The following is a 22,076-nucleotide window of genomic DNA, read 5'->3' on the forward strand; positions in this document are numbered from 1 at the left end:
AACTTATCAAAATTCACAGGGTGCAGAAAAAGCAGTGCTTAGGGGAAATTTATAGCATAGTATTAGTATATTAGAAAAATAAAGATCTAATGGCAATAATTTGACTTTCACCTTAAGAAACTAGAAAAATAGGGGCGCCTGGGTGGCTCAGTGGGTTAAAGCCTCTGTCTTCGGCTCAGGTCATGATGTCAGGGTCCTGGGATCAAGCCCCACATCGCAGAAGCAGAGAGCCTGCTTCCGCCTTTCTCTTTGCCTGCTTTTCTGCCTACTTGTGATCTCCGTCTGTCAAATAAATAAATAAAATCTTTAAAAAAAAAAAAGAAACTAGAAAAATAGGGACACCTGGGTGGCTCAGTTGGTTAAGGGTCTGCTTTCGGTTCAGGTCATGATTCCACGGTCCTGGGATGGAGCCCTGCATCTGGCTCCCTGCTCAGCAGAAATCTTGCTTCTCCTTCTTCCTCACTACTCCCCCTGCTTGTGTTCCCTCTCTCTCTCTGTCAAATAAATAATATTAAAAAAAAGAAATCAGAAAAATAGGAGCAAATCAAATCCAAAGTAATCAAAAGAAAATAAATTTTTTAAAATTAAAGCAGAAATCAATGAAAGTAAAACCAGGGAAATAATAGAGAAAAATAAATGACACCAAAACTGGTTCTTTGAAGAGACCCATAAAACAAACCTCTAACCAGGTTAATTAAGAAAAAAGGGAGAAGAGACAAACTACTAACATCAGAAATGGAAGAAAGGCCATCATCACTATTGATGCATTGATATCAAAAGGATAATAAAGGAATATAATGAACAACTCTGTGTCCGCAAATTTGATGACTTAGAAACGGTGGACCAATACCTTAGAAGATACAGTTCAATGAAACTCACTAAAGAAGGAATAGTCTGAATAGCTCATATCTATTAAAGAAATTGAATCAATAATTCATAATCTTCCAAAACAGAAAGTACCAGGCCGAGATGATAAACTGGGGAACTTGACCAAACATTTAAGGAAGAAGTAATACTGACACTCGTCAGTCTGTTTTAGAACATAGAAGCAGGGGCGCCTGGGTGGCTCAGTGGGTTAAAGCCTCTGCCTTCAGCTCAGGTCATGATTCCAGGGTCCTGGGATCGAGCCCCGCATCGGGCTCTCTGCTCACCGGGGAGCCTGCTTCCCTCTCTCTCTCCATCTGCCTGCCTCTCTGCCTGCTTGTGATCTCTGTCTGTCAAATGAATAAATAAAATATTTTAAAAAAATCAATTAATGTAATCCATCACACCAACAGGCTAAAGAAGAAAAATCACATGATTATAGCACTAGATGCATAGAAACATTTGACAAAATCCACCACCATCCATCAAACTAGGAATAGAGGGGAATTTCATCAACTTCATAAAGAATATCTACAAAAAAAAAACTATAGTTAACTCCACACTCAATGGAGAGAAACTAGGTGTTTTCCCCCTAAGATCAGGAACAAGGCAATGATGTCTCCTTTGATCACTCTAATTAAACATTGTACTTACAGTCATAGCTAATGCATTAAAATGGGAAATGGAAACAAAGGGTGTAAAGGTTTGAAAGGAAGAAATAAAACTGCCTTTGTTTACAGATGACATGATTACCTGTGTAAAAAGTCCTAAAGAATCGATTTTAAAAACCCCTCCCCAAATTAATAAGCGATTATAGCAAGGTTGAAGGACACAAGGTTAATATATAAAAATCAATTGCTTTCTTATATACCAACAATGAACAATTAGAATTTGTAATTAAAAAACAGTGCCATTTACATTAATACCAAGAAATGAAAGTACTTAGGTATAAATTTGGCAAAATGTGTACAAGATCTAAGGAAAACTTCAAAATTCTCAGGAAAGGAATCAAATAAATGGAAAGATATTCCATGCTCATGGATAAGAAGACCCAATATTATCAAGATACCAGTATGTCCAACTTGATCCATAGATTCAGTATAATACCTATCAAAATCCCAGCAACTTACTCCATGGAAATAAAGTGACTCTAAATTTTCCTTGAAAGGCAAAAGACCCGGAATTTCTAACACAACACTGAAGAACAATAAAGTTGGAGGACTGCCACTACCCAACTTTGAGACTTGCTATAAATCTACAATAATTATGACAGCATCATGTTGTTGAAAGAAGAGACAAATAGATCAATGGAACATAATAGAGAGCCCAGAAAAAGACCCACACAAGCATAGCAAACCGATCTCTCATGAAAGGAGCAGTGACATTTCATTGGAAAAAGGACAATCTTTTCAACAAATTGTGTCAGGACAACAAGACATCCACATGCAAAAAAAAAAAAAAAAAAAAAAAGAACGTAGACACTGACCTTAAACCTTTCACAAAAATAACTTGAAATGGATCAAAGGTCTAAATATAAAATACATTAAGTATAAAACTTCTAAAAGATAACATAGGAGAAAATCTCGGTGACCTCAGGTTTGGTAGTGTGCTTTTAGATACAACAGAAAAAACATACTCCATGAAAGAAAAAATTGATAAATTGGACTTCATTAAAAGTAAAAACTTCTGCTCTGCAAGAGACACTGTTGAGGGCTTGAAATGCCAAGCCGCAGACTAAGGGAAAATATTTGCAAAACACGTATCTGATAGAGGACTTGTATCCAAAATATACAAAGAACTCTTTAAATCTCACACAAGAAAGAAAAGGAAATGACCTACGCAATTAACAGATAGGCCAAGAGTTAACCAGACACCTCACCAAAGAAGACATACAGGTGGCAAATAAGTGCGTGAATAGATGCTCCACATGGTATGTCATTAGGAAATTACCAATTAAATCAACCTACCTATTAGAATGGCTGATCCCAGACATACAGAGGACACCAAATCCTCGTGAAGGTGTGGAACAACAGGAACTATCTTTTGCTGCTGGTGGGAATGTAAAATGGTATAGTCATGTTGGGAGACCATTGGGAAGTTTCCTACAAAGCTAAACATTGCCATACTATGTGATCCAGCAGCCATACTCCTAGGCGTTATTTAAGTGAGTTGAAAACATGTCCACATGAAACTTGCACACAAGCATTTATAGCAGATTTATTCACCATTTCCAATAATGGGAAGCCACCAAGATGTCCTCCAATAGGTGTATTGATAAATAAGCTGTACGTTCATATAACAGAATATTGGTCAGTGACAGAATAAATGAGCTATCAAGTAATGAAAAGATAGGGAGGAACTTTAAATGCATAGTTCTAAGTGAAAGAAGCAAGTTTAAAGAGACATCACACCCTATGATTCCAACTATATGACATCTTGAAAAGACAAAACTATAAAGACAGTAAAAAAAAAAAAAAAAAGAATTGGTGATTTTTCAGGACGGGGGGCAGAAGAGGGAGGAGATGAGAAAGCAAAATACAGGGGATATTTAGGGTGCTGAAATTATTCCTTTGTGGATATGTATTATTATACATTTGTCATAACACATAACATGGTGCAAAACAAAGTACATGTTCATGTGCTTTAGTTAATGTTAATATCTCACTAGCGGTCCATTAATTGTAACAAATGTACCAGTTCTTCATTAACTGAAGATGTCAATAACAAGATATTTGGGGGTGGGGTAAAGAGAGCATATGTGGGAACCCTGTACTTCCTGCTCAGTGTTTTGATAAACCTCAAACAGCTATAAGAAACAAAGTCTGTTAATTTGAAAAAGGAAAAAAATGGGCATGACCTTTTTGGAATGTTAAAAGTGGTTATCTTCTGGTAGGGGAATTATATGTGATTTTTCTTTTCTCTATTTTTTAAATTGTTTTATTAAGGTATAGTTTACATGCAACAAAACTCACCCTTTCTGTAGGGTACAGTTTTGTGAGTTTTGACACAAGCATTCTGCCATGTAAGTACCACTGTAATCAAGATAGAAAAATGACTGCATCACCCAACAGATGTCCTCTGTGTCCCTTTGAAGTTAAAATTCTTCCCCCACCCTAGTCCTTGGTAACTATGGATCTGTTTTCTGTCCCTATAGTTTTGCCTTTTCCAGAATGAAAAGAAGTGGAATTATACCACATAGGGACTTTGAGTCTGGCACAATGCCTTTGAGATTCATCTATGTTCATTTCTTTTTATTGCTAATATTCCATTGTGTGGATATTTATAAATTCATCAGTTGGAGGACATTTGAGGTGGTTTTAGGTTTGGGGGACCATGAAAAGAGCCATTCTAAACATGTAGGAACGGGGTTTTGTGTGAATATGTTTTTTTATTCAGTTATGATGAACATTTTATTGATGTAGATGTTAGCAGGGTTTGGGGACAATTTACATGCAGGGTAATGACAGTTGATCAATAATATTTCACCAACAACTTTATTAAACCTGCATCAGCAGATGAAAGGGCCAGAGTTCTCGTGAACTGCATGTAGGTTCTCATTTCACTTGGAAAAACACCTAGGAGTGAGATTGTTGGGTTGTATAGTAAGCATACTGTGTAACTTTATAAGAAACTGTCAACTTGTTTCCAGCATGGCTGTATTCTTTTGTGTTTCCACCAAAGGGGAATTCCAGTTGCTTTACATCCTCACCAGCACTTATTATGGTTAGGTTTTCTTGAGTTTAGCCATTGTGATGGCTTCATGATGAAACCATGAAAATGGTTTCAATTTGCATTTTTCTGCTGGTTAATTATATGTTTGATACCTGTAAATCTTCTTTGGTAAAGTGTCTGTTCAAATTATATTCCCATTTTGTAAAAATTGGATTTTTCTTTATCTTCAAGTTTTGAGATTTCTTTATGTATTCTGGATAAAAGTCTTTTATCAGAAATATGATTTATAAATAATTTCTCTCATCCCATGGCTTTACTTTCTGTTCTCTACACTGTTTTTTAAAAGATTTTTTAAAAAGATTTTATTTATTTATTTGACAGAGAGACAGATCACAAGTAGGCAGAGAGGCAGGCAGTGAGAGAGAGGGAAGCAGGCAACCTGCTGAGCAGAGAGCTGGATGTCGGACTTGATCCCAGGACCCTGGGATCATGACCTGAGCCGAAGGCAGAGGCTTTAACCCACTGAGCCCCTAGGTGCCCCATAAAAGATTTTATTTGAGAGAGAGAGAGAGAGAGAGAGAGCACAATCAGGGGGAGGGACAGAGAGAAAAGGACAAGCAGATTCCCTGCTGAGCAGGGAGCCTACATGGCACTGGATCCCATGACCCTGAGGTCATGACCTGAGCCAAAGTCAGACGCTTAACCGATTGAGCCACCCAAGCATCCCTTACCACTCTTTCAAAGGCAGAAGTTCTTAATTTTGATGAGGTCCTATTTTAAATTTCTTTTATGGATTATGGTTTATGGTGTCATTTCTCAGAAGTCTTTGCCTAACCCAATTACACCAAGATAGCCTTCAACATTTTCTTCTAGATGTTTAAAGATATTAAAGTTTACATGGAAGTCTATGATCCATCCGGGATTAATTTTTGTATATGGTCTGAGTTACAGATTTATTTTAGTTCTTGTTTTGTATATGACTGTCCAAATGTTCCACAAGCATTTGTTGAAAAGAATATTTTTTCTTCATTGAATGGTCTTTGCACCTTTGTTGAAAATCAATTGACTGTGTTAAGTGTGGGTCTATTTTTTGACTCATCATTCTATTCTATTGATATGTTTGTCTAAAATTTGTCGAAAACATATTGCTTTGAAAAATATAATTTTACGTTAAGTCATGAAATCACACCATATATATCCTCCCAAATCTTACTTTGTCAGAATTGTTTTGGCTATTCTACTACTTTACCTTTCCATATAAACTTTTGAATGAGAGTACGAATTTTTACAAAAATATCCTGATAATATTTGGTTTGGAGTTTCATTAAATCTATGTCACTTTGGGGGGAATTGACATTTCCACAATATTGTGACTTCCAGTCCATAAACAAGGCATTTTTTAAGGCCTTCTTTTGTTTCTTTTATCATTGTTTTTTAGGTTTCTGAATAGGGATCTGGCACACATTTTATTAGATACTTTGGTATTTCTATGTTTAGGGGGAGCTATTGCAAATGGTACTTTTTCAAATTTCAATTTGTAATTGTTCTTTATAGAATATATACATGTGACAGGCTTTTTTATATTGGCCTTGTAATCTGTAATCTTGCTTAAATTCTGTTACTATTTATAGTAGCTCTAAATCTATTCTTTGGGATTTTTCTTTGTAGACAGTCATACCATCTATAACAGTTTTGTGTTTTATTCTCTAATATGTATGCCTTTTCCTTCTCTTGCTTACCTAATTTCACTGAGTAGGATCTCCAAAGTGGTGGAAGATATCCTTCCATAACTCCTGATCTTAGGGAGAAAGCATTGTCTTTTTCCATTAAGTATGGTGCTAACTGTAGGGCTTTTAAAAAAAAATGTCCTTATTAGGTTAAGGAAGGTCCTTTTCTGCTTTGTTGAGAGTTTCTGTCACAAATGGATGTAGAATTTTGTCAGATGCTTTTTTGGCATCTCTTGTAATGATTATATGATTCTTCTTGTCCAGTTTGTTGATATATGAGTTCAGTTGACTGAACTGTGAATGTTGAATTAACCTTTAACTTTCAGGATAAATCCCACTTGCCCATAAAGTATCATACTTTTTAATTTTTTTTTATTTTTTAAATTTCTTTTTAGTGTTCCAGAATTCATTGTTTATGCACCACACCCAGTGCTCCATACAGTATGTGCCCTCCACAATACCCACCACTAGGCTCACCCAACCTTCTACTCCCCTGCCCTCCAAAACCCTCAGTTAGTTCCTCAGAGTTCACAGTCTCTCATGGTTCAACTCCCCTTCCACATCCCCCAGTTCCCAACAGTGAACCCTCTTACACTGTTGGTAGGAATGCAAGTTGGCACAGCCACTTTGGAAAACAGTGGGGAGATTCCTTGAGAAATTTAAAATAGAGCTACCCTATGACCCTGCAATTGCACTTCTGGGTATTTACCCCAAAGATACAGATGTAGTGAAAAGAATGGCCTTCTGTACCCCAATGTTCATAGCAGCAATGGCCAGGGTCACCAAACTGTGGAAAGAACCAAGATGCCCTTCAATGGATAAATGGATAAAGAAGATGTGATCCATATATTCTATGGAGTATTATGCCTCCATCAGAAAGGATGAATACCCAACATTTGTATCAACATGGACAGATCATATATATATATATATATATATATATATATATATATATATAGTTGGGTTTAATTAACTGGAATTTTATCGAGAATGTTTGCATCTATGTTCAGGTGAGATTTTGGTCTATAGTACTATTTTTGTCTTTGTAATAACTTTTATCTTGTTTTCATGTCAGTGTCATGCCTAAATTAATAATTTAGTTGGGAAGTAATCCCTCCTCTTGATTTTTTTTTTCTGAAATGTATGGTAGAATGTTTGATAGAATTGACCAGTGAAGCCATCTGGCTCTGGAGTTTTCTTTGTGACCAAATTTTAACTACAAATTCAAGTTATTTAAAAGATATAAAAGGGGCACCAGGATGGCTTAGTCATTTAGCCTCTAACCCTTGATTTCAGCTCAGGTCATGATCTCTGGGTCATGAGATCGAGCCTCATTTTGGGCTATGCACTCAGTAGGGAGTCTGCTTTAGATTCTTTCTCTCTGCTCCTCTCTCTGTGTGGTCTCTCTCTCTCAAACAAACAAACAAACAAACAAATAAATAAATGTATATAGGAATAGTCAGGTTATCTATATCTTCTATACTGAGCTTTGGTAATTTGTGTCATTCAAAGAATTCATCTGTTTCATCTAGGTTGCTAACTTAAGTGGCATAAAGTTATTCATAATATTCCTTTGTTGTTATTCTTTAAAATGCTCTCTGTTGTCTCTAATATTGGGAGCTTGCATCTTCTCTCTTTTTATCCTTGCTACTTTTGTAAGAAGTTAATCAATTTTATTGGTTTTTATTGAAAACAGATTTGGTCTCACTGATTTTTTTCCATTGATTTTCTATCTTCAATTTCACTGACTTCTTTATTATTCCTTTCTTCTGTTTGCTTTTGGTTCATTTTGCTCTACATTTTCTAGTTTCTTGGTTTGAGACTTTCCATCCTTTCTAACATAGGTACTTTAGTAATAAAAATTTCCCTTTAAGTACTTCTTTAGCTGAATCCCAATGGTTTTGATATGCTGTGTTTTTATTTTCATTAAATCAAACTATTTTTTAATTTCCCTTTTGATTTTTTTCTTCAGGCTATTTGTAAGTTACCAGTACATTACAAGTGGTTGTCTCCTGCTGGAATTGTGTATAATGATTTTCATATACATATACATTTATATTTTTATTTTGTTCTTTTTGGAACTTTGTGAATGTTTTCCAGTTTTCTACATTAAGTATGTATTTCTTTTCTAAAAAGAAAATAATTAATACAAAATAATGCTCTACATTTTACAGTACTTTATTTTTTTAAAGATTTTATTTAGTTAGCTGACAAAGAGTGACACACAGAGAGAGGGAACATAAGCAGGGACAGTGGGAGAGGTAGAAGCAGGCTTTCCACTGAGCAGGGAGCCTGATGTGGGGCTCGATCCCATGACCCAATCTGAAAGCAGATGCTTAATGATTGAACCACGTAGGTTCCCCTTTGCAGTACTCTATAATTTACGGAGAATTTAATTTAATCCTCCAAACTCTCCTTGAGAAATAGATAATCTGTATTTCACAGGAATTGAAAGTTAAGGTTAACAGTTTATTTTTTTATTTTTATTTATTATGTTTTAATTTTTTTAGTATGGTTTTTTGAAGTGGGGGGAAGGCTGAGGGAGAAGGAGAGAGAGAATCTTAAGCAGACTCCATGCTGAGTGCAGAGCTCGATGTGGGGCTTGATACTATGACCTTGAGATCATGACCTGAGCCAAAATTAGGAGTCGGTTTCTTAACCAACTGAGCCACTCTGCACCCCTATTTTTATTTTATTTTATTTTTTAAGATTGACAGTTTCAATGACTTGCCCAATGTCACACAGCTAGAGCTGGTTAGAGTTTCACTTATTTGTGGTACATGAAGAATAACATAGAGGACATTAGGAGAAGGGAAAAATGAAGCGGGAGAAATCAGAGTGGGAGACGAACCATGAGAGACCAAGGACACTGGGAAACCAACTAAGGGTTTTAGAAGGGAGGGTGGTGGGGGATGGGGTGAGCCTGGTGGTGGGTATTAAGGAGGGCACAGACTGCACGGAGCACTGGGTAATATATGCAACCCATGAATCATGGAGCACTATGTCCAAAACTAATGATATACTATATGGTGACTAACATAACACAATAAAAAAAAAAGGGAATTCAAATCCAGATTTTCTGACTCCCAGCTCATCATTCTGAAGAAGTTGGAAATCAAGATTTGAAAAGTAAATTGGAATTTATCTTGTAGGTAGCTGAAAAAAAAAATCATTGAGGGTCTTTAAAGCAGTAAGTGACTTGAGACAATGACCTTAATGCAGTTTTAATCTGAATCTCTGATTACTAGTGAGGTTGAACATCTTTTCATGTTTATTGCCTGCTTGCCATTTCTTCTTCCCCCAAATTGTTATTCTTGTCCTGGAGGAATAGATCATTTTTCTGCTGGATTGGTTGGTCCTTTACTTATTAATTTAAATGATGAGAAAGTGTTCCCAATATTAATTCTTTATTTTTTGGAAATATCTTCTCCCTTTGGGCGCCTGGGTGGTTCAATCAGTTAAGTGTCAGCCTTTGGCTGGGATCATGATCCCAGAGTCCTACATCAGGCTCCCTCCTTAGTGGGGAGTCTGCTTCTCCCTCTGCCCCTCCCACTCCCATTCTCTCTCTCTCAGATAAATAAATAAAATCTTTAAAAAATACATCTTCTTCCAGTTTCTTACTTAGCTGCCTTTTCTTTATTTTAAAATTTTGGTCATCAGAGAAATGTGCACTGGAGAGTGGAGAGAACGAACTCGTTTGCTACAAGATGAGTCTTAGTTTGCTTAGACCTTGTGTGATGGGAAGCAGGTGAGATGCAGATGGGATTCGAAGGCAAATCACATAGTTTGGAAATTCATTGACCAGTCATTTGCTAATTGATTACATTTATTGGTTACGGTGTGCTGAACTGAGTGATAAGCTGAGATTTTGAGGAACTTTTACTTTAATGGAGAAATAAGATGTGTAAAGACATGCAAGTAACATAGTGTGCTCAATGAATTTTAGCACAAGATAAGCTGTGCCTATCAACATTGCTCCTTATCAAAGGGGCAGGAGGCATTGCTTTTGAGTAAATTGAAAGTAGTTTAAGTAAGAAAAATCTGTAAGTTGAAGGAGAGCAAAGACTGTGGGTCTTTTAGCTCACCATTCTATTCCCAGCAGTCAGCGGAGGGCCTGACCAAGAGTTGGGTGCCCCAACATTTGCTTCATGATTGGATGATATTAGCATGCATGGACAAAAGCCATTTATAAGAACTTAATACAATATGCTTAGTTCATGACTCCTACACCATCTCCGGGCTGCTCTGAGAAAGTTAGATCAGCATTTCAGACCTGAGCTTGCTTTTCCTCAGCAAGGGAGCACAGCCTTTTCCAGAAGGACACACAGCATGCTCCCTTATCTTACCATTGTAACAGAGAAGTAACCCAGATCTTGGCTTCACATGGGCAAAGCTGGGTTTTGAATCTCCTGTCAGTTACTTACTGGTTGTGTGACTTGATTTCCCTCATCTGTGAAACGAGACTAACAGTGGTGCCTAACCGTACCAGATTATCGTAGGATTTAATAAGAGCAGCATGTGAAACACTGAGCCCATAGGAGGGGTTCTGGAAACATTCTCTATGCCTCTGCTCTTGACGTAACACAAAAACAGATGGAAAGTGTGATTGCCTCTGGATTTTATGACTTTGTCCATGGTGTCTAACAGGCATATTCTCCATCTCCTTCCTCACAGATTCAGAGACATACTGTGTGTTTCAAGACAAGAAGTACAGAGTGGGCGAGAGATGGCATCCTTACCTGGAACCTTATGGGTTGGTTTACTGTGTCAACTGCATCTGCTCAGAGGTACAGTGTGATACCCAGTTTGCTCCTCAGCATGAAGAGGTCCTTCCAGTGCCTGGATGGCCAGGAATCAGGGGTGGTGAAAGCCTAAAAGAAGTTAGGGAGAAGCAGCTCGTAAGGATAAATAAAGGTCTCCTGACTTTTTCCTCTTGTTGCCGATTGGCTGGATTTTTTGTGGGATCTCTAGGTATTTGCTATGGACAGATATTTATGGTCTCCTAGCCAAAAGATATGGGCCGTGGTGGGGGAAGATAGATGATAGCATGAAAGGGGAAATAGAACTCAATGTAATGCCTGGGTTATATGACAAAATCATTTTTGAAGATCATTTTCAAGGCTTGTCTTTAGAAAAGAGATTAGGACAGATCATATACCAGTTCATTGGGAGAGCGTATTTGATGTTGTCTGGGCCAGTAGCGGTAATTAGGATCGAGGCTGCAGAACATTGGCTTGTACCTAGTGACCATTAGCGTTCTCTTGACTTGGCCTTGGCTCCTGACTAGACAGTCAGAAGGGTGTTTGGACACTTATTGTCATCTTTGCAATAGGCAAAAGGAAGTGCTCTTATCTTCTTTCCATGGCCTTGATTTAGGAACACAGCTGTGGTCCATCTTTCTGAAAAAGCCTCTACCATCTTGTATTAGGCCAGGGTTTTTCAGCCTTCGCTCTATTGACATTCAGGAACAGATTATTCCTTGTTGTGGGAGCTGTCACATACATTGTAGGATCTTTAGCAGCACCCCTGGCCTCTGCCCTCTAGAAACCAATAGCACCTGTCCCAGTTGTGATGACCAAAAATGTCCCAAGACATGGCCAAAGTTGCTTGGGGAACAAATGAACCCCTGGTAGAGAACCAATTGAGTAAGGAAGGCTTGTACCAGGCCTTGAGAATAGAGAACTCCCAGCATATAGAAAGAATCTTCAAGACCAGCCTCTCACTTGAGACCTTGTGGAAGAATTGTAACTCTTCCTGAGTGCCCAGGTAGTACAGAAGCAGTCACTTGCATGCCAGATTCTTTTGCCAGTTAAGTAAAAATTAGGACTTTTCGAATTTGAAGCATGTGGAAACCTAACCTTCAGGCAGTAGGAAGTAATGTTAAAAGGCTACTGGGCTCTGGAGTCAAGGCAGACCATGTTTCTGACCCTGGATCTGCTGCCTAGGAGCCATGTTACTCTGGACAAGTTACCTAAATTCTCTGAGATCTCTTCAGCTTCTTTTTCTTTAAAATGGGATAATGATACTATGTATTTCATAGGATTGTGGTAAGGATTAAATTCACTAATACGTTTCAGTCACCAAAAGCTGTGCTTGGTCACAGCCACCCTTCAAGAGATATTAACTGCTGTCCGCAGCTTCATCTGTGCTATGATTACAGCTATATTTTTATTCATCTGTTAAGTCTAGAACAGAATTCAGTTTAAGGCACTAAGGAGGCATCAGGGTAGGCCTCAGCCAGAAGGAGTGGTTTCTCATATGCTTGGTGATTTCACTTCAAGATGATACCACTTGGCTCTGAGGAGGGTGACAAAGAAGGAGGCTTTGTGGTGTTTCCAAATGCAACACTCTGAAAACATATTCTAGAAAGTCCATGAGAAAAGAAAGAGGTTTATGGTAAGGTTATTCAGCCTTGGATAAAAGAAGCCTGCATCTTTAAATGGCTAGGGCAGGTATTAAATAGAGCGTCTGGGGACTGATTAGCTGTCTGGTATGACATGGTTTTGTCAGATTCTTGAGCCAACACATTGGAAATGGAGAGCTAATCCTTGGGGGCTAAGTTTTGCTGTCTTCAGGGCAATGAGAATGTTAATAAGATCCCAAGGTCGACAGTTCCATTGTTAAGCATCTTCTCTTTCCCCATCCTCTTTGTCACCCTCTTCCCCCACAAAAGCATGATAGATACAAGTCACTCTTGCTTGGAATGAATTATGCATGGAAATGCTAATGCAACGTTGATTTCCAAAGCTTTCCTTTGATCTAGCCATGGTTGAGAGCTGTCAGAGCTAGGATTCTTTTAATTGTAAGTTGGGCAGGGACCCAGTCATCCCACCCAGGCATGCTAGGTAATCAGCTCAATTCCAAAGCCAAGCTTGTGTTTCAGAAAGCCTAGACAGAAACAGGAAGTGAAGAGAGAAGGCACCCAGCCTGATGGACCAAGGCAGAGTTATATGGAATCCAGGACCCATGTGCCAGCGATGTCTTCTTGCCCAGGAGTGGCTAGCAGCTCAGGGGACCCATTGCTCATTATCTCTTCCCTTCTGTGGCCTTGGGCAGGTGATCCTGTAATTAGACCAGGCTCCTTTGGATGTGTGGCTGGAGCCAGAAATGGTGGAAACACCACAAAGGTGGGCCAGGAAGGGCCTTCCACAGTTGGAGGGAGGCTTTGAAAACTGGAGCAAGAGTGACCCCAGGTTTAGAAAAATATGCCAGTAAGCTATCAACCAACCCAGCAGAGGTCCTAGTGATGAGAAAAGGGAAGAAAATGCTGATTTCTTTCAGCTTGTTGGGAATGCATCATTTACTGTCTGGGGAAGTCTCTGCATGACTGTTCCCCAAACTGGCAAGGGTGCAGGTAACTTCTGAAAGAACTTAATTTTTTTTTTTCATAGTTTGCCTTCTCTTCCAGAATGGGAATGTGCTCTGCAGCCGAGTCAGATGTCCAAGCCTCCATTGCCTTTCCCCCGTGCATATTCCTCATCTGTGCTGCCCGCGCTGCCCAGGTAAACCAGATCGCCTCTTTCTTTCCTAGCTGGGGCTTTCCTTCCTCCCTCTTCCCCCCAACACACTCCATCTGCCTAATTCCCCAGAAGGGAAACTTCCAGACAGGAATAACAATAGGACACTTTCAGGCAGCCCACACTGGCCCCTAAATACTGTTTATAGCCCAAGCGAGGCCCATTCTAGGCTCTAATAAGTTACTGGGTACCCAGTAACAGGTTTTCATTGGGCTTTTAATCATTTGAAGGTGGCTGTCAGTTGGGGGAAGGGCATCGTGGCCCAGAGAGTTTGTGCCATAAACAGCCTCTTCATACCATGGGCAGTGGGCACCAGGGGAGTTGTAGCATGGCGGCACGTGTCTCAAGCAATTAGTGCTGGGATTGCACAAATCAAAGGAGCTGAACCAGTGAGGTTTATGACAATATAAAGCTGCCTGCCCGCTAAAAAGTCACCTCCTCCAGACTGCACAGTTATTATGTACACATTATTAAGAGCTAATCTAAGGTGAAGGCGGGCAGAGACTGTTTCACGAGGCTGTTAGGATGTCTACTTTGAGGGTTTGCAGCTAGGGTGTTTTTCTGAGGCAGGGGCTCCCTCAGTGACACTTTGTTCACGTCTGACTGGGGCCTGGCTCCCACACCAGAGGCACACAAGCATGGAATGATTAAGAGAATGCCTGTGGGCTGGACAGCAGTCCTAGAGAAAGCTAAGTGACAGCCTCGGGTTCTGGGCATTAGAAGCTTCATAGTCCTATAAGCTGATCCTATTTCCCTCTAGGATGGACGTTCTGGAGTACGAGTCTGTGGGTGGGCTTTATGTTTTCTTTCTGGTGTAACTATGTATACATGTAAATTCCTTTAGAGAGAATCCATAGTTTTATTGATATTTGTAAAGGGGGCATACATGACCCCCAAAACATGAAAAGCCACTAGTCTAGGGCATAGGTGGTGCTTTTTTTTAAGTAGTAAGGAACCTTCGGAATTTCGAAAAGAGTAACCAAAAGTGTCCGGGCAGCAATGGTAAGAATGGAGCTAGGAATGTGGTTCAGTGAAAATTCAGTTAACACTTCAGTTACAGGAATGGAGGTATTTAATGAAGAAGCCCCAAACCATTTTGGTCACTACCTTTGTGAACTATACTTTCCTACCTCAGTATATACACTCTGATGAACACAGGGGAGTCTTTCCCAGATGACAAAAGATCATGTCATGTCACACGTTTATCATTTTGAATGTTGGTAATGATAATATATGCTTCAGATGTAAGAGGCTGATGTGGCACAAGATTTAACTGAAAGTTGGCTTCTGGAATAAATCCCCAGATGAGGCTGACTATTGTTATATGTGTTTCTTTGCTTCTTCTACTTAAACTGGATTATAAAGGAAGGGTTTGGTAGGTGGGAGAGAAATTTCTGGTTTAAAAGGCCAATCTGGAGATTTTTTCCACTTCTTTACCCCCTGGAAGTATCCAACAGTGGTCTAATGGCATAGGAATTTATCTAAACTATGTAGACATTGTTGTTGCATGTGGAGGAAGTTGAGGCATGACCCAGACGCAAAGCACAGAATGGAAGAGTGTAGAGTGCAATACAGCCATCACCTATACCAGCTACAGAATAGGAAGCAAGTATTGAGAAAAAGAGAAATTATAAGCCAGCAGTTCCTTTGAGTGAAAAAAAATAAGTGTTAAAGGAATTGAGATCAGAAATAGCAGAAAAGAGAAAATTGTAAGACTTAGAAACCCCATTTTATGGAGTATAGAAATAACCATTCATTTTCTTCTCCTTCTTGTTCTTGAAAGTGACTTCCTTGTGAGTTCATTTTCCTTCTTGTTAACTATAACTTTTGCCAGTTCTTTCTGTGAGAAATGGTACTAAAGTTTCCTAATCCTTATATGCAAAATGTCTTTATTTTGCCCCCATCCTTGAGTGATAATTTGGCTGGGTATAAAATTATAGGTACATGCTTGTTTGCCCTTAGCACTTAGAAGAAACTAACAAATAAGTCTGTGGACTTCCTCCATTTGCGGATAAGAAATCTACTGTTTGATGGTAGTTCCTTTGTAGGTAACTTGTTTTCTCCTTCTTCTAGCTTTTAACTTTTCCTCTTTTTCTTTGGTGCACATGATGAAGTAAATAGATGTGTAATTTATTTTCATTTAGCCTGCTTAGTACATGATTTTTTCAGCCAATGGACTAATTTCTCTTCAGTTTTACTCATTTTTTTTCTGAAAACTAAATCTTACCCCTCTTTTTTCTTCGTTCTTAAAGTTGCCTTTGGTATACGTTTTTGCAGCTCATTTAATTTATCCTCTGTGTCTCTCTTTTTTTAAAGATCTATTTTAGAAAGAGAGAGAGAGAGAGAGCATGGCAGGGAGGGGCATAGAGAGAGGGAGAGAGAAACTTAAGCAGATTCCATGCTGAATATGAACCTGATGTAGGGCTTGATCTCCTGACCTGAGCTGAAACCAAGCATCAGATGCTTAGCTGATGGCCACCCAGGCACCTATATCCTGTGTCTCTAAATGCCTCCTTTGTATTTTCCATCTTGGTACACTCCCCATAATGATATATTACTTTAGTTCTGTCCTCCATTTCATAAGCTCTTTCTCAAGCTTTTTCACACCTCCTATTTAGGCCATCTGTTTTGTTCTGTTTCTTCTTTTATTTTCAATAACTGTATTTCCCCCCATGTTTTTTGATACATTTTTAAATCTCTATATTTATATTTTATAAACCTTTTCTTTATTTCTTTAAGGTATTGAATTATTTATTTAGAGTCCATTTTAGATTGTTTCCATGTCTATATATTTTTCAGGTGTGAATTCTCACTTTTACTGGTTTCTTGACAGCTTTTCTAGTTGTTAATTTCTCCTTCTTTTCTAAAATCTTTGTTTAAAAGCTCATTGTGTGTGTGTGTAGTGGGGGGCTCTCTTGCATATGTCCTTCCTTCTTGGGGGGAAATTTGTTCCAAGCCATTTAGATCACTTAGCTCTTATCCAGGTTATGTATTAGTGTCTCAGCTTGGGCTCCCTCTTGCTTGGATGGTCAATTTCTACCTCTGTTTTCTTGTACAGTGTTAGTCCCTGATAATGGTCTTGGACTGGGATCTCAGCTGCAGGTGGGCAGAGTTATGTCAGCCCCTATTTACATGTGAGGAGTGTGGTCCTAGTCCTCACCTTTACATGAGAAGCCACTTGGAGTCCATAGTTCTTGCCCGGCTATCTGTATCCAGTCCCAGGTGCCAGTGGACCACATGGCTTTGGCCCCTGTTTATCTCTTTATTTTTCCTTCTGTGTTTTATTTTTCAAGGAGTTTCCTTTTTTTTCTGAGCCTGATTTTGTAGTTTTAAAGTTGTATTTATTTATTTACTCACTCACCCACTTGTTTATTTACTTATTTTTTTTTAAATAAAACTTTGAGTTTTCCATTTCTCCCCTTACTCTTTGGTGGGAAAAGAGCAAGGAGTTCTCACCTGGTCTCTCCCTGCCATATTGAACTGGAATGCAGATCAGCTTTTTATATTGAAGATAAAACAAGAGTAAATAGGTTGAAGGTTAAAACTTCAACCATAGCAGAGAAGAATGGAGTTTGGTAAAATAATGAACTTTGGGACACATTAGCTGTTCAATCCTAGTATAAAGCACTAAAAAGAATTTTAGCCTCTATACAGCATATTTCTGTAAGTAAAAAAGTCCCCAACCATCTGAGAGTTGTCACAGTTGTGCTTTGAGACTGGGCAATGGCTGTGATGACTCCTCTGTACTCCTTCCACCCCAGTGATTATTAGGCATGAGGAAGCTCATGCCTTCAGGGCCACCGGAATGTTTGGTCGAAGGAAGGGGCTTTGATTTTCTGTCTTAACCCAAGGGGAGACACCATGATGAAAATGTCCTCATTTAAAAATAGGAGATCTATAGCCAAGATGATGAGCGGGTTCTATATCAAAAAGAGAAAACAGGCAAGGAAGCCATATGCCCAAGATGTGGGCTCTCGATACTGTCCTATATCAGGGTTGACTTCAGGGAGAATTCACATGGCTAGAGATGGATTCAGTGGGAGGATCCTGTGGGACATACCTACAGCTCATCTTCCATTGGAAGAGATAGAGGACCCCCCCCCCGCCCGCCGTTTACTTCTGTGTTTCCCCTGGTTTTGTTCTCTAAACTTACCACTCCAAAAATTTACAAAGTTCCCACTTGTAACTGAGGTTGTCTCCTATAGCTCCTGTTGAACTATGGCAATTAAAGTTTGCAGACTACTTTTCCAGAATTACCAGAGAGAAATCCATACTGACTCCCATTAGGAGAAAATGAAAATTTCTTCATCAGCACTTCCTTGAGTTTCATGGCAGAAGTAGGGTCTTGGTCCCATATGACAGGGTGCTCTACTAAGCCCAAAGAGGCTTGTGCTCCATAAAGGTTAGAACATTCTTAATGGCAAAGTCAAGACTGCACAGAAGTTAGAAGGGTCACTAAATCCATCCCAATCTATGAGCAGGATCCTCTAAAGTTGTGATAAGGGGAGATTTATGGAATGAAATTCCATATCTTTGTTTGGGAAGCGGAGTGAAAGAAGGGTGGAGAAGAGAAAACATGACTGCTTTCCTTTTGTTCTTTATATATAATTTTATGAAAAGAAGACTCATAGTGACCAGGAGCTTAAATCATGATATTACCTAAGTTTTTTTTTAAGTAGGCTCCACATCCAGCATGGAGCCCAACATGGGGCTCAAACTCATAACCCCAAGATCAAGAACTGAGCTGAGATCAAGAGTGAGATCAACTGAGCCAATTAGGTGCCCCTACCTACCTAAGATTTTTTTAATGGCCATTCGTAATGAATTTGTTACTCAGAATTCATAAATTTGAGTTCCCTTGGGGGTATTCCAGCATTCTTGGGTCATTAAAGTGCTGTTATAAAATTGCCAAAATATCTGATTTGGTCTCTTACCAGCAACCTAATCCACAGCATTCCCTTTTGGCTAGGTGTGAACAAATTTAGTTCTATGAAATGGTTTTAAGGGACAGTGATGGTGTGGTTTTGCCAAGAGAGGCACCCTTTACCATAGTCTTTTAAATTCAAGGGAAGTTAAAGAAACGACCTCTCCAGTGATGCACCCTAGTCTGTATGTTCCTATAGGGAGAAGCTGGAAGCTCAATGCCATTTGTGTCTGGACAGAAGTTGGGTTGTGAGCTAGCTGGCAAATACACACATGTCTGCTCTAATACTCTATATGCATTTCTTAATTTCAAAGAATTTTTTTTGTAAATTTTTATTTAAATTCCAGTTAGTTGACACATGGTATAATATGAGTTTCAGGTGTACAATATGGTGATTTAACAAATAAAGCACCCCATGCTTATCAAAAGTTTCCTCCTTGTGATGTTTTCAGCAGCACATATACAAAAGTGTCCTCCTCCATCCTCATCACCCATTTAAATGATACTCCCACCCACCTCCCCTCTGGTGACCATCAGTTTGTTCTCTGTAGCTAAGAGTCTGTTTCTTGGTCTGCCTCTCTTCCATTTGGGCTTTTTCCATAGTTTGGCTATTGTTGATAGTGTGGCTATAAACATCAGGGTGCATATTGCCCCCTCAATTCTCTATTTTCATAACCTTTGGGTAAATACATAATAGTACAATTGCTGCATGGTAGGGAAGTTCTGTTTTTAACTTTTCAAGGAAACTTCATACTGTTTTCCAGAATGGCTACTATATATTCATTTCTGAAAATCTTCACGTTCTGTAAAACTAGACACTGAAAAATAACAAGGCTTAAGGAACAAATGAGATTGGAGAAAATAACTGGAAACTTACACAACTTTGTAACCAGAGTACTAACAAAAGAACTATCCTAATAAAAGGGCATGTGGGTGACTCAGTCGGTTAAGCATCTGCCCTCAGCTCAGGTCATGATCCCCAGGTCCTGGGATGGAGCCTGAGTCTGGCTTCCTGCTCAGCAAGGAGCCTGTTGCTCCCTCTTCCTCTGCTCCTCCCAACTCGTGCTCTCTCTTGCTCTGTTCTCTCATTTAAAATAAATAATAAAATCTTTTTAAAAAAAGAACTATACTAATAAAAAACTAGCATGATTTAAAAAGGCACATTAGATTCCTAATAAATAAAAGAAAATTACAGTAAGTACAGACTTCACCTTTTTAAGTGATGACACTAGCTTGAGGGAAGAGGGACTAAGGAGGGGTTGAAGCTGCTGAGTTATAGAGAGAGGAGAAAAATGCCCAGAGATCAGAGAGAATCATGTTACAAGCACTTAGAGGCAGAGCATATGGCCAAACTGAGCCAAGTTGGAGAATGTGGGATGAATGGGAATTGGAGAAAGTATTGTATTTTTTCATGGTTTGCTGATTTCAGCTGTGTTCACGTACTTGGCCATCAGCTGCTGTCCCTCTGTGGTGCAGTGTATTAATGTGCAGAGAAACTCATGTAGGAACCAGTGCAGTTTCTACTTTATGCCAATAACATTCTCTTATTTACCACATGCATCCAAACAAGCTAGGATTACACAAATCTATACCACAGTGGAAATAGCCTTTATAAGATGAGGTAAGTTTATGGCATTTAGCCTTTGACAGTTCCCAGTGATTGTTGCTGGTCACTCGATCACTCCAATTCTGGGTTTATTTGTTTTTTTTTTTTTTTTTTTTTTTTTGGTCTTTAGTTGTTGACCTACCTACATGTTGTGTACCTCTTCCTGTTCTATGACTTTTTGTCCATGTCTATGACTTCCACTGTTACAACAATCAAGTTAACGGTCCTGTTTTGCTCTCTCTGAATTTTTTTAAGAGCAAAAATTCAGGAGGGGTAAGATTTCTTTAATTTCTATGGTGGTAAAGTACACATAACCTAACATTTCTGATTTTAGAGTGTACGCCTCTGTGGCATTAAGAACATTCACAGTGTTGTGCAATCATCTCCACTAATGTAGTTCTTGAAGTTTTTCACCACCCCAAAAGGAAACACTCTAAACTGTCAGTATCCCCTCCCTCCAGCAGCCCTTGCTTACCACTAATCTGCTTTCTGTTTCTATGGATCTACCCTCTTCTGGACTTTTCACGGAAATGGAATCATATGGTGTATGGCCTTTTGCATTTGGCTGCTTTCACTCAGCATAATGTTTTTAAGATTTAGTCATGGTGTAGCATGTATGAGTACCTCATTCTTTTTTTTCTTTTTTGGGGCTGCGTAATATTCCAGTGTGTGGATCTGCCACAGTTTGTTTATTCATTCAGCAGCTCACAGACATTTGGGTTGCTTCCACCCTTTGGCCATTGGTAATAGCGTTGCTGTGAACATCACTCCACAGGTTTTTCTGTGGCATAAGTTTTTAGGTATTTGGGGCATATACCCAGGAGTGGCATTTCTGAGTCATGTGGTAATTATGCATGTACTTTATTATTTTATTGTTGTACTTTATTATTTTATTGTTCGTATTCTCACACCAGGTTTTTCTGTGGCATAAGTTTTTAGGTATTTGGGGCATATACCCAGGAGTGGCATTTCTGAGTCATGTGGTAATTATGCATGTACTTTATTATTTTATTGTTGTACTTTATTATTTTATTGTTCGTATTCTCACACCAGCTGTGAGGAATCTTGGCCTGAGTTTAGAGCCACCCCGTTGTCTTTTGGTTCATCTCTTTGAGTAACTGCTGATGGCCGTCCTCATAGCTATTGAGTGAGGCTCGTGCCATCTGTGTCTGATCTCCATTGTTCTCTCTTCTCTCTCTTTTTAAAAAGATTTTATTGATTTATTTGATAGTGTGCATGCATGGGGGAGGGGTGGAGGGAGAGGGAGAAGCAGGTTCCCAACAGTGTGGGGTGCCCCACTCAGGGCTTGATCCCAAGACCCTGGGATCACACCCTGAGCCCAAGGCAGACCCTTGACTGACTGAGCCACCCAGGTGCCCCTCTCTCTTCACTTTTGTTCTTTTATGAATTCTCTATTCACCTCTCCCTTCGATTTTATTGAAAAGGGTCAGTTCCTTTTAAACAATAAAGTTCATGGCCAACTATCATGCTCTTTCTCCTTAACCACAGCTATGATGATGATAGTGTGCAAGGTGAGCAGTGGGGGGCCATCTCAAAATTGATGCATTTTCAAAAAACTCTTTTTGGCTCCAGAGCTATCCAAAACACTGAGGATTCTAGAACATTGGCCTCCAGATAGCAGGAGTTGTACTTTATTATTTTATTGTTCGTATTTTCACACCAGCTGTTAAGAGTTATCCATAGAAATATTCACTGTGGATCACTAACCCCTCCATGTCTATACTGTCTGCTCTCTTACATCTTAG

General features: G+C 39.1%; 1 protein-coding gene across 5 annotated transcripts in view; it reads left to right on the forward strand.

Annotated features, from left to right (window-relative positions):
* The window catches only part of CHRDL1 (chordin like 1), a 120,949-nt gene that overhangs the window by 19,345 nt on the left and 79,528 nt on the right, over nt 1–22,076 (forward strand). For all 5 annotated transcript variants that reach the window (XM_045068297.1, XM_004769062.3, XM_004769063.3 and 2 more), the window contains exons 3-4: nt 10,938–11,050; nt 13,672–13,765. In XM_045068297.1, the coding sequence (XP_044924232.1) occupies nt 10,938–11,050; nt 13,672–13,765 (207 nt within the window). The remainder of the gene's footprint in view (nt 1–10,937; nt 11,051–13,671; nt 13,766–22,076) is intronic.

The sequence above is a fragment of the Mustela putorius genome, unplaced genomic scaffold (genome assembly GCF_011764305.1).
Source record: "Mustela putorius furo isolate JIRA1106 unplaced genomic scaffold, ASM1176430v1.1 tig00003901_pilon_pilon_pilon, whole genome shotgun sequence".
Taxonomy (NCBI): Eukaryota; Metazoa; Chordata; class Mammalia; order Carnivora; family Mustelidae; genus Mustela; species Mustela putorius.